Source organism: Eucalyptus grandis, chromosome 11 (genome assembly GCF_016545825.1).
Source record: "Eucalyptus grandis isolate ANBG69807.140 chromosome 11, ASM1654582v1, whole genome shotgun sequence".
In the NCBI taxonomy this organism is placed as follows: Eukaryota; Viridiplantae; Streptophyta; class Magnoliopsida; order Myrtales; family Myrtaceae; genus Eucalyptus; species Eucalyptus grandis.
This window is the reverse complement of record NC_052622.1, coordinates 5,630,183-5,640,549: the sequence shown is the minus strand read 5'-3', so window position 1 is coordinate 5,640,549 and position 10,367 is coordinate 5,630,183. Positions and strand designations below refer to the sequence as shown.

The window sequence follows — 10,367 nt, the reverse complement described above, 5'->3', positions numbered from 1 at the left end:
TTACAAATGAAATGTAGAGTGCGATCATTATTATGTTTCCATCCCTCTCTCTACCTTTCTCTTGTAAAATTTTGTTCTAAGTGTGATTTTCAGAATGAAATTTGGGTTTATGCAGTAGTATTTGAAATGAAAAAAAAAATTGGTGGGGACGAACAAATTTTGTTACTTTCCTAAACCTTAGTGAATCCGTAAATTGGAAACGAATTTATAAATCAAAGCTACTATCTTGACTAGTGAGACTCGCTTTTACAAGGTAAATTTTGAAATGGGTCGACAACTTAACACTTGACTGGATGTTGCTTAATTCATTAAAATGTTGGTGACAAAACAAATCTAAAAGAAGAGAGTTTCTATTCGTCCCCAAAGTCACTACTGATTTTCCACCTTTTCGAAATGCAATTGCCAATCCCGCGTTCGTCCTTACGAGTGGATCCCTCCAAACAGGTGGGTCGAGTTTTGGTCAGGTGAAAAACGGATCTGATCCAAATTAATCAATATTAACCCATTTTTGCATAAATAGAATTTAGGCAATTTATACCCAGCCGACCCGACTTGACTTCAACCCGAGCTCCAGTTTTTGGCGATCTTTCTCCTTAAATCGGTACCCTTGAAGAATGGGCGACTCCTTGGGCCAAGTCGGGCGAGCACGCTTGTTGTTAGGTTGTGGGCTATGACTTCGCATTGTGCATGGGCACGGTGAGGACGTGAGTGAGCAACGCTATGAAGAACAAGAGTTTGTGAATTAGGTTATGGAAGCGTGAAGGTTGTGCCTAGGGGAGTTAATATATACTAATTTTGTGTTTATAGATTTTTCTGTACCTAAAATTTTACTACATAAGAAAATGATGCATATCATATTTGAGATATGTATAGTTTGGTTCACTGGAGATATGCCAGATGCACTAGCCACAGGTTGTATGTCCTTGGGGATACTGCATAGCCACATCCTACTGAGATCACCAACTTGACTAGTCTGAAATGGTTGCATCTGGATGACAATGAATTCATGGGTGGTTTATCACCCGGTCAATTGAATAGTTCTGGGCTTAAGGATTTTAGGTCTTAATAATAATTTCTTGTCTAGAGGGATCCCCGATTGGATTGATGCTTTCCAACATTTAAATTCTCTTATGCTGTCAAATAACTCATTGGGAAGTCCTTTGCCATTGGGGCTTCTTCAAATTAGGCCATATCAGTTTCCTAGACTTCTCGAGTAATAATCTAGGCCCAACTAGGACCCCCTATGGTAATGTTACACCTAGGAGGTTCCTACATCTGCAAGGCAATAGGCTTGCAAGGCTTTTTACGGGCTTCCTCTCCGGAGCTTCATCAATTGTGATCTAAGGGATAATGCACTGTTAAGTAGGATCCCATTAGGATTAGTTTGCTTTCGAACTTGAGGGTTCTTTAGAATAGAAACAATTTTGAAGGTTCAATCCCTTCACAAATGTCAATTGCAAGACATGACTATGGTGGATCTCTCATATAGTTATCTCTTCGGAGAAGTTCTATCTTGTTTAAAAGAGTTAGACATTTTAGGGGATGCCTAGAAGCACGTTTGATATTGCATTTGAGATAGAAGACGGTTGGCTGCCATACTTGTATATGAGCAAATTCACCTTTATACTTAAATATGGTGATGATTTTCGAGTTGCTTGGATGGGTGAACTCGAAGAAGTGAAGTTCATCTTGAAGAGTAGAGAAAATATTTAAAAAAAGTAATGTCGGTATTTTTCATTAATCAAGTTGGATAGAGTTAATGAAATAACTCAATTGCATCAATTTCATAAGTTTTTGGATTTGATTGTACTTATAAATTTTAAGACTCAATTACACTTTTGTGATAAGTTTTAAGATTTATAATATATGCATCCATTTTTCATAATATTTTAATATTTTTTTGAAAATTTTATAATTTTTTGGGTTTTTTTTTCCTTTTGATTTAGGCTAGCGAGGTTCACCAACCCTTGCTGGCATTGGGCGAGGGTGTTGTGGCCCTTGTTTTATCTAGATGACGGATGCCATACCCTTGCTTGGGGTTGGTGAGGGTTGCAGAACCCTCACTTGGCTCAAATCTAGGGAGGGCAACATTGCTTTTGCTAGCACCCCTCGCTTTGGCCGACAAGGACCGCGACACCCTCACCTAGTGTTGGCCAAGGTCACCAACCCTTGCTTGCGGCCAGCTTGAATCCAAAAGAGGTAAAAAAAAAATGAAACAAAAATAATTATAAAAAATAATATTATATTATTTAAAAAAATCAACATTAGCATCAGCCGTGTCATGTAGGATGATTAGTGTCCATATTAGTAATTTATGAGCAAAATTGGATAGATGGTAACAATTGGCAAATGTGAAAATGTTTAGAACTTGATTGGTACAATTAAAAGGTTTAGGATTGAATGGATAAAAGTGCATAGGTTTAAGACTTTTTGAACAATTTTCCTTTTTCTATTGATTGAAAATGTTTTCCTTGACTAATTTATCTTCTATGGCCAAACGTTGGAAAATCTATCAATCTTTTTTTTTAAAAGTTATTTTTCGTGAAACAAACGGAGCCTAGGGTAAAAGTCTTCCATGGCCAAAATGAGAAAACAAGCTAACTTTGACACTATGGAGGTTGAGTTCCTAAGTTTAATATATATATATATATATATATATATATATATATATATATATATATATATATGGGAAATTACTAAATTCAGTGATTTGTAAACAAATTTCTAAAAATAGTTATTTGTATTGTTTAGAAGAAATGATAAGGGAAATATATTTTTGTTATCAATAATAATTTGTTTCTTAATGTTTTTGTTGACGATAAAATATTTTTTTGTGAGATAAATGCATCTAAAATTAAATGTTTTTATCTTTTTTTGGTATCATCTCTTCTCCTTCCGCTGAGGGTTTTTCCTTTCATCACTCTGTCCAGGCTATCTTCCCTCTGCGGGCGTGCGTGCGGGCAACAAAAAGCCGCCAAAAACCGTCGGTAGCGGCTCCAGCTGATAGACACTAGACAGGGCCTTGCTCGGTTCATCATGGGCTCCTGGAAGGGGGACGACTTCTACGGACAAGCCCAGTCCCATTCAACATCAAATATAAAAATAAAAAATAAATAAAAAAATCCTCCTCTCCAGCACAAGGGATGCTAAAGATGAAAAATAAAAAATAATAATAAAAGTTAATAATTCAGGTGCCATCAAAAGGAGAAAATATTCAGTGGTATGTGCGCGCCACGTCATCTCGCCGACTGGTGCGCACATACCAATGAAACGCCGGCACGTGTCCCCGAGCGGGACCCGCTGATAAAAGGAAGGCGCTGGTTTTTGATCGGCTCGGCTCGGCTCCCCGCAGAAGAAAGGACGGTCCCGCTCAAAATTTCTCTCTCCTCACTTTGAACGGGCGGGTTCTCTCTCCTCGTAAAAGAAAAAAAAGAACGCCGAGAGCCTTCCTCTGTTTCCTCCTCCGCCTCCGTCTCCAGCTCCGTCTCCGCCTCCGCCTCCGCCTCCGCCTCCGCCTCCGCCTGCCCAAAAGCCTCGCTGGTCATCTGCGCTCGGCATCTCGGTCTCGTTCCCGAGCGGCACCAGCTCCCGCCGCCGACCAGGCGCTGTCCCGACGCTGCCCGCTCGGTCGCGAGGGAGATCTCGGTGGACTTTGGCGGGGTCGACGGCGCGGCGAAGAAGGAGAGCCTGCTGCATTTTCTCTCTCTTTTTTTCAACAAAGCGCGCTTTTTCTTCCCGCTTCTGCCTCTCTCTTCCTCAAGCACTCCTCTCCTCTCTCCCGTCCCGAGCCCTCTCACTCACCCCAAGCGCCCCCCTCCTCTCTTTCTCGAGCCCTCTCACTCACCCTAACCGCTTCCCTCCTCGCCTCTCTCCCCGTCGCCGTCATCGACTTTCCATCCGCGGCTCCAGAAATCACCGGCTGCCGACTGGCCTCTCGAGCTTCTTTGAAGCAAAAGAGGTTTGCGAGGCTAGATATACTGGTGGCGGTACTAAGTTTTGGGGTTTCGGCGACGCCGTGACGGCCGCGAGGGATGTTGTGGTGAAGGAGAGAGAGGCGTATGGGTACCGTGAGACCTCTCTTTCTCCTTTGCCTTTTTTTTCTTTTCTATCGCCTCTGTCTCGCCGGAGTAAGAGCGCGGAGCAGAACGTCGAGCGCAGCGAGGCGAAGCGGGAGAGAGGCAATGTCTACTTCGCCCGATGCAAATTCAGTCGACGCCCTTCGCTCCCGGATCCATTCTCTCCAGGACGACAATCTAGCGCGCGCCCCATTGGAAACGCTTCTTCCTCCTTTCTTTTCTATTTAAAATTCGATTGCGATTTCCTTGAAGCTGTAACTCGATCGAGCGGTTCGTACCCGCACGTGTGTGTGGGAGTTTCGATTGCCTGTACGAGCTGCCGCGTGCTAACTCTGTCGGTTTCGCGACTTGGCCCCCATTGCATTTCAGGAGCTGGAGAAGCAGAACGCCGACCTTTCTTCTCGACTCTCTGGATGTTGCTGTCAAAAGGTGAGCCATTTTGATTCTCCCTTTTTACTTTTCGAGAGGATTTCACTGTCTTTACGACTTCTCGAATGAATCTTGATATCTTTGTAGCAGCCCGAAGCCGGTTTCGGTGTTGGGTCGAGCGCGTGTTTGAGTTGGGCATGCTTTGTTTGTCGGTGGTTTGAGTGAATGCATGCATCTTTTGGTTGGCGCTTCTTTGTTATTGGCCATATATATAGGGGATAAGCGAAATTCAATGTTCCGTGCTGAATGCAATGTACTTGAGCTTATTGCTTCATTTTGTGCAGATGGAAGACAAGATTGGTTGTGTCGTAGACGGAGGCGGAGTGGTTGATGGGAATGGCAAATCAATGAAGCTGGACAAGAAGACTGGGAAGAAAAAAGGTGCTACTGGTCAAACTTTTTGAGCTCCAATTGCATGTTTAATCTGAACCACTGAGATCTTGTATGTTTATTGCTCTTCAAGTTCCAGTCGAGGGTTTTTCAGTGACTTGGGAGGTCAGCCTGTTTTCAGGAACGGGAGGAACGGTTTAAGTTCAAAAGTCAAACAATAATTAAGTGGCCTTCTTGCAAATTTTGAGAGGTTACAGGATACTATAGTGCTGAAGTTTCATAGAGTTGCTTAGCAGGCTGTGTTAGTTGTGACTCCAAACGGTCTAAAGAAAAACAAGTGACCCTAAGCGCTAAAACTAGACATAATCAAAGCATCAATATTGTTGTGCAAATAGTTTTTAATACTAAGTTTTATAGGGTTCAAGTTAGTAATTTCTTACAACCCTGTTTCCATAGAGATGAGCATGCTGTTCGACTAAAGTTAAAGTTCTCTCAATGTGCAGCCATATTTTAGTGAATGTTGTGATACCTCCTGCTGCAAATTTCAAAACAGGAATTCTCGAACACCATCCAAGGCGATATGTTGCTCTAAGATTGATGTATTTTGGACAAAGGTACAGACTGTAGCCATTGTACTGTTTGTCATACAATGCAACTGTTGCATCATAAAACGATTTTAATCTGGTATAGTATATTATCTTTCCCTTTGTCTTGATTTTGTTTGTTCTTAAGAGGCAGCATGGAATATAAAATACCTTAGAAATTGTGAAAGTTTAGCTGTTATTAATAATTTGAGGATATTTCTGCTATGGACGCATTCATGTTCTAAAAAAATTGAAATGCTAGGGTGTCACTGCAGAAATCTCTTAAGTTGCAGAATCTGTCACAAGTAAATGTGTAGTGGATGTGATTCGTGAAATATGTGACTAATTTTCTGTTACACCACATGGCAAGTCTGACTAATTTCCTAGACATATGAAATCCTGAATGTGTTGTGCCTTAGGCCATTGAATGTACTGTGGCTTTTCTTTGGCACAATGAAATCGCTTCACTTTTGCTTTATTTTACAGGTTTTATGGTTTTGCCTCTGAAGCACAATTGGATCCAACTGTCGAGGTCCGGTCCTATGTTCCATCTTCTCCCCAAAATTTTCATTCATTTCAGCATTGGGCCTAATGGAAAATATGTGCTATAAAAGAGGTTCTACTTCTTCATAAGATTTAAATTTATGTTTTCAGTAAGGACACCTATCTTTCGGTACACTAGTAGATCAGTTTGTACCATGCAAGCAAAGTCACTGAGTTTCTGCTTATTATCAAAGATACATGGAAGAGTTCTTTAATAGTGTGCAATGCGAATGTTTAAATCATGGATGCTATCTATTTAAAATCAGCAGATGTTCTATTTTGGCATTTTTGACATTCTTGGCAGACACCTAATTCATTTCAATCCGAATCCCATCATACTGATTTTGGTGTCATGCAGTCTGAAATTTTTAAAGCTCTTGAGAAGACTAAGCTTTTAGTTGGTGACAAGAAAAAGTCACAGTACTCAAGATGTGGCAGAACAGACAAAGGAGTTTCATCTGTTGGACAAGTAAGTTCAAAAACTGCTACTCCGCTTCTAAGTTTCTTGATGGATTGGTAGATTGTTATTTTGTTCACAGATGCTAGATTGGGGTTTATCTTTGGCTCACTATTCCGTGCAATCACCATTTCCTTGCAGAGAGAATGTGGGTCTTTGTTTCAACCTGTATTAAATGTTGAGCATTTTCTTGCAAAAACACGTGTCAACTTATATTTAGTAGACGAGCACAATGTCAGTTGTATTTTGTAATTTTTTATTATTTCTTAAACTTGGAAAAACAGATGACAAGGCTACTCAGAAACATGTTTAAGGGCTTCTGGAAAAAGATGGTTAACTGCTGCATGTGTACTACTTAGTACTTTTAACTACTAAAATGCAATTGTGGAAGTATGGGCACAAGCGGCAATTATCAGAGTTTTTCCTTATAACAACCATATATTTCCATCCTCGTGATAGATGTGATTAATGTGAATATTCATGATGATGTTCCTTTCACAAGAGCTTTTGTTGATTATAATCTTACCGTATAAGAATCAGTTAGGAGCAATATGTGAAGCTTGATTTTCTCAAGGAATTTGAGATTGGGTGTTAATTAGATCATAGAATATTGTAATTGGAGTGCAAGTTCTGAAGTGAATTTTTGTTAGAGAAGCAATGATGTGAATTGGAGATGAGAAAGTACCAAAGAGCAAGAGCTCTGATAGCTGGGAGTCTCTTTGCAAGATGATTGAAATGTTGATAGAGATACCACCGCAAGATACAAGAAGGTTTTATGACGTGGACAAGTGTCTAGTATCAATTGTCATTTTACCAAGGATAATTATGTTTGCAGTAGGCTCTTTCTTTTATGATTCATGTTGTTGTTCTATTATCTCCTGTTTGCTTCTTTTCTTAGGTGCATCATGAGTAGGCTATGTTTGCTTTCTGATGCAGGTCATTTCCCTGTTTGTACGATCAAACCTGTGACCTAAGAACACAGATGATGCAAACAATTGGGGACTTTCTATAGATAGAGATGGTATGTTGTTTGAGTGACTGATCTTTAATTGTTTTGAGCTCTATTTTATTGCTATGAGTCTTTAAATTGCTTTTGAATGAAGTTTGAACTTCACTGGAAATTTGTGACTCAATTCAATTGCTACAGACCCATTAAAGAGAAAAGATTAATTGTTAAAAATTGGTGTATTTTGTGCAAGGCTGATGTCCGAGCTGGAAATAAACTGCTGGTACCGTAATAAAGCATCCATTAAATATACATATTCCTATACATACGTGTACACATCACACTGCTTTCCTAATCAAAAGTGGCTTATTTCAGACTAAGAGGTTAGCATTTCCAAGTTAGCAGGGTATTCTGCAGGAAAGTGCATATATGTTGGGATTATACAGTCATTACAGATTCTTACTTTATTTGATTTGCTGCAACGAATTATTTATGATGAAAAATTATCATGTTCAATATGATGCTTACTTTCATTTATGTCAGTCTTAGACGCGGAAATTGATTATGTGAGAGTGTTGAATCGAGTCTTACCCAAAGATATCCGAGTAACTAGCTGGTGTCCTGTTCCAATTGATTTTAGTGCAAGGTTGTTTTCCTTCTCATGGTGGCATGGTGTACTTTATTTTGATTCGATATGATGGGATTCTATTGATGAAATGCATTAGAGATGCCTCCAATTTGTTGATTTCATAATGTTAATGATTGCGGAAACGTAGGTGGGGTTTGCCTTTTCACATGATTTTGTCTTCCTCAATATCTTGCAGGTTTAGCTGTATGAGCAGGGAGTACAAATATTTCTTTTGGAGAGATAATTTGGATATTAGGGTAACTCTTCATTTTATAGTTTATGACTATTTCATTTCATAAACTACTTTATGCTGATTTTGAACCAAAAATTTGATATTATGACTATTTCATTTCATTTGATAAAAGTCCTTTCTCTGTTTTTATGCTAGGCAATGGAGAGTGCAGGCCAAAAGTTTGTGGGGATCATGATTTCAGAAATTTTTGTAAGATGGATGCATTTAATGTCCACAACTACAAGCGTCATATAACATCCTTTGAACTCTCTTCTTGTGATAAGAGGTTGGTCCTGGTAGATGTTTTTTTGAGATCTTTATAAGTTAAGAAAAGATGCAAAGATGCATCTATATTTTTTGTTGGTATGACGAAAGAGAAATCAAAAGGCAAAAAAAGGGCCTTTTCATTTTGGCCAGTTTCTCTCATGTACAAGTTATTATATTAATAAGACCAATCTAGTTTGCAGTGTCTTTTCTGATTTTAATGAACTTCCTTTTTATTCAGGTTGGAAAGTAACGAACTGTGGTGTTTCAAAATTAAGGGCAGTGCATTTTTGTGGCATTAAGTTCGTTGCATGGTTGCTGTGATGTTTATGGTTGGCCAAGGTCTTGAATCTCCAGATGTACGTAATATAAGATACTTCGCCATTCTCTATCTTGGTTACCATAAGTTGAACGTAGGAAATGGGTGAGATATAGTTTGTTTGATATCTATTAATTAATGCAACAAAATGCACGGGGCTACCAATATTGGACAAGACATTATGGAGAAAAGGCTTTATATGAGATGACACTGTGCGATCTGCATAACCATATAGTGACACAAACTAATCTTTTTTAGTGAGTCAGTTGTTTGGCATGTGGAAAATAAAGATGTAATGTTCAAATGCTTTGCTAACACTAATTGGCATGAGCAAGAAACATGCTATTAAAAATTGAAGGCTCTGAAAAAAGGAATGCAAAATGCATCAGAGAAAAATTCTCAATGTTCTGATGGATTCATTAGTCCAGATGGTCAAGCTGCTCTTGGGATTGGCGCTAGTAAAGAGAGAGCTAAGAAGAGAAAGCTTGTGCAAAAAAATGACATTCAGAAGAAACGCATGACTGACAATGGAAAGCAAATTATTGCTACTTCTAAGAGCAGGAATGATGATGGCAAACAAATTATTGCTGCTTCTAAGAGCAGGAATGATGATGGCAAGCAAATTATTGCTACTTTTAAGAGACATGGATCGAAGAAGAAAGCTGCAATACCTGAAATAGGTAATTCACAATTAAGAAAGAGAACAATTGTAAACAAGGGTTCACGGTCTGCCATGGAAGAAAATGGAGCAAAAGAAATGGTCCAAATAAACAAAAGGTAGACACTTTTACATTGGCCTTTTCATTACTGACATATTATGCATAGACATATATAAGATACTTTATTGAGGCTTGATGATATATTTAAAATTGATTTTGTGGTGCAGAAGCTTTCTGGAGAGTTGAAAAGCCCACCAGTAAAGCCAAAGAAAAGAGACCGTCATGTGAATGATACACCAGTGTGCATAAGCGGCATCGCCAGAGTGAATTTCAGCAGGTAAATCTACTTGTGATCAACTTTGTTGTTTGATTCTGGTGATCGATCTTAGAATCCATCTTTAATTCATTTGACCCTTTTATGCTTTTCGGGTTGATCGGGTTTTGGGCTGTTGTGTTAGAGGTAATGATGCAAGTTCATTGTTTTATGTTTATGTATGTATTATAGACATCCTTAATTCTGTTAGTTTACGTGTTCCAGAGAAGCAGGACTGACATTGACATAGTACTTCTGGCGAAATCAACTTAGATACAGGAGAAAGGGCTGGACTTGCTGATGACAGACAATCTGATATAAGCATTGATAGTGATATCAAACTGCACAATCTGAATGTTTTTCAGTGGTTATTCTCTCATTGGCTGGAATTTTAATGGTAAAGCTGAAGAAAGAGTCGAAAACTGTAAAACTCGGTTGACAACATTTCATCTTTCTTCTATTGAGGTTGAAAGACGTGATTTGAGCAGGTTCGTCAATGTAGACCTGCTGTGTATAAAGATTACTTACCAGGTTTAGTTCAAATGCTTTACTGTTGTTCCTTTTCAAGTGCTGAACGTATTCTCCTC

The 10,367-nt window shown here is 39.1% G+C and overlaps 1 protein-coding gene and 1 long non-coding RNA gene across 4 annotated transcripts; both read left to right on the top strand.

The window, feature by feature from the left end:
• The first annotated feature begins 3,808 nt into the window (after positions 1–3,808).
• On the top strand, positions 3,809–8,856 carry LOC120289554. 2 transcript variants are annotated; one of them, XR_005547583.1, is made up of 9 exons: positions 3,809–4,505; positions 4,790–4,886; positions 5,339–5,449; positions 5,906–5,951; positions 6,321–6,431; positions 7,356–7,440; positions 8,190–8,250; positions 8,382–8,511; positions 8,731–8,856. It is a non-coding gene; the product is annotated as an uncharacterized LOC120289554 (long non-coding RNA). The 2 variants fall into 2 exon arrangements; XR_005547582.1 differs by lacking the exon at positions 8,731–8,856 and having other exon boundaries at positions 8,382–8,716.
• A 209-nt stretch (positions 8,857–9,065) lies between these two features.
• On the top strand, positions 9,066–9,808 carry LOC120289345. 2 transcript variants are annotated; one of them, XM_039304111.1, is made up of 2 exons: positions 9,066–9,585; positions 9,698–9,808. In XM_039304111.1, the coding sequence occupies exons 1-2, from the start codon at positions 9,182–9,184 to the stop codon at positions 9,711–9,713; spliced, it is 420 nt and encodes a 139-aa protein (XP_039160045.1). In that variant the 5' UTR covers positions 9,066–9,181; the 3' UTR covers positions 9,714–9,808. The 2 variants fall into 2 exon arrangements, with proteins under 2 accessions (XP_039160045.1, XP_039160044.1); XM_039304110.1 differs by having other exon boundaries at positions 9,695–9,808.
• Positions 9,809–10,367: the final 559 nt, after the last annotated feature.

Bases quoted from the DNA above. Each gene is read 5' to 3' on its own strand.
- LOC120289345 (XM_039304110.1), top strand. From the start codon at position 9,182: ATGCAAAATGCATCAGAGAAAAATTCTCAATGTTCTGATGGATTCATT.